The 1,823-nt window shown below is 36.7% G+C and overlaps 1 protein-coding gene across 1 annotated transcript in view; it reads left to right on the top strand.

Moving 5' to 3' along the window:
- Position 1: 1 nt before the first annotated feature.
- The window catches only part of LOC107565626 (mesoderm-specific transcript homolog protein-like), a gene marked incomplete at its 5' end in the record, with an annotated part of 2,696 nt that continues 874 nt past the window's right edge, over positions 2-1,823 (top strand). The window contains 7 exons of the mRNA XM_016250890.1: positions 2-78; positions 177-235; positions 338-378; positions 462-532; positions 699-800; positions 895-971; positions 1,410-1,473. Of these exons, the coding sequence (XP_016106376.1) occupies positions 2-78; positions 177-235; positions 338-378; positions 462-532; positions 699-800; positions 895-971; positions 1,410-1,473 (491 nt within the window). The remainder of the gene's footprint in view (positions 79-176; positions 236-337; positions 379-461; positions 533-698; positions 801-894; positions 972-1,409; positions 1,474-1,823) is intronic.

Raw genomic sequence — 1,823 nt, 5'->3', positions numbered from 1 at the left:
TTTGGGTCTGTCAGAGCAGAGGATCAACATCCTGTCACATGACTATGGAGACACTGTAGCTTTCGAGTTACTGTACAGGTGAGTCCTAAGGATCCTTAAAAGTTTCTCTGCATAATTTAGCTTAATGTTCCTGTCTAGATGATCAGGGTGGTTCTCACGGGCAGTTAAACACACAGGAATGACCATAACAGAAGTGGACACATCACGATAAACAGCCTCTGCCTCTCAAATGGAGGTACATTAGAGTTGTATTCAGTCAGAAAATTTGAATATATATTCTTAAAGTCTGAATGGAGATTCAAAACTTTGTCCATTTTGTTTTTTTTTAACTTAAAAGGAATATTCCCAGAGACTCATTATCCAAGATTCGGTCAGAAAGTGAGTGTGACACTTAAAAAAACAAGTTTGTATTCATTTTTAAATATGAGAAGTGAATATTTCCAATCTTTGGTCATCTGTAGGTGCTGAAGGACTCTGGTTTCATTTCATCTGTACTTACCCGCCTAATAAACTTCCAGCTTTTCTCTAGAGGGTGAGTGGAGCGTCCAGAATGAAAGTGGTGTTTACTTTTATGCTCTCTAATTCACAGTTCAAACTATTTGTTGTACTTTACACATATAATTATAAATCATTTACTTAAATCATGCTAGCTGTGACCTAAAGCCTTCAGTTGTAAATATTATATATTTATCCTACAGAATAAGGGATGTGTTTGGACCGTACACCCAGCCAACAGAAGCCGAGTTCTGGGACATGTGGACAGGAATTCGCTTTAACGATGGAAATCTGGTCATGGACAGGTGTCCAAACTTCTCCATGTGTTGCACTTGCAATGCTTTGCTTTTAATAATAACCATCACCAACTGTCGTTTGTTATTATCGTGTCTTGCCCAGTATCCTGCAGTACATTAACCAGAGGCTGAAACACAGAGAGAGATGGGTCGGGGCTCTAACCTCCACTTCAACACCATGTGAGTACACTATTCATACTGTGGTATGAAGTGCTGGTCATGCTACAAGAATGAGGTGTGCGAATACTTAAAAACTCGGCCATGGGCAGTGCTATTGAGGCTAAGTAGTTTAATCCAATGAAAATCACTGCGGAAGCTGCTTAGGCCATCTGCAGGTGATAGTATATATTAAGTAAACATTTACATAGTTGAATGCATTAGTGTGGTGTACAACATGTACACTATATTATACAAGCAGCAGTGCAGCAGGACAAGCATGTTAACACTCATACTGTAGGACAGGAGGGTTGTATTTTGTTTTTTATAAATAGTTTTGTGGTTTGGAAGATAATTAGTAGGTAAATCACTTTAGGATGTGTAATGGGGCTGTACAACATCCTTAACATTTGTACTTTGCAAATGTCACTGATTTATCACTTCTTTTTTTTTACTTTGTAGTGCACATGATTTATGGACCACTAGATCCAGTTAATCCACATCCAGAGTTCATCCAGCTCTACCAGTAAGTATATATGTCAGTTGATATTTATTAACTCTGTTTACACTAACGTTATTAATATCGCTGGTAAAGAAGTATTTATATAATTTTTTTTAATTTTTTTTTTTTATGTGCATGTTGTTAAATCATTGCAAAAAAAAAAAAAAAGTGTTATTATATCTGTGTGATGGTGTTGGCCCAGTGGTAAGAAGTCATGGTATAAGACTTTGTTTCTACATGAGCGCCATGGGTTCAAATCTGGGGTGTTTTATTAATTTCAAAATTAGATAATTCTTTTTAAAACATTCGCTGCATCTTCACACCTCATATCATTGACATTTCCTCAGAGTCTTTTTGTTGGTTGATTTTGATCC

This window comes from Sinocyclocheilus grahami, unplaced genomic scaffold (assembly GCF_001515645.1).
Source record: "Sinocyclocheilus grahami isolate Dianchi unplaced genomic scaffold, SAMN03320097.WGS_v1.1 scaffold1013.1, whole genome shotgun sequence".
NCBI classification, from domain to species: Eukaryota; Metazoa; Chordata; class Actinopteri; order Cypriniformes; family Cyprinidae; genus Sinocyclocheilus; species Sinocyclocheilus grahami.
Note: the sequence above shows the minus strand (reverse complement) of the source record. Positions and strands in the feature narration are given on the sequence as shown.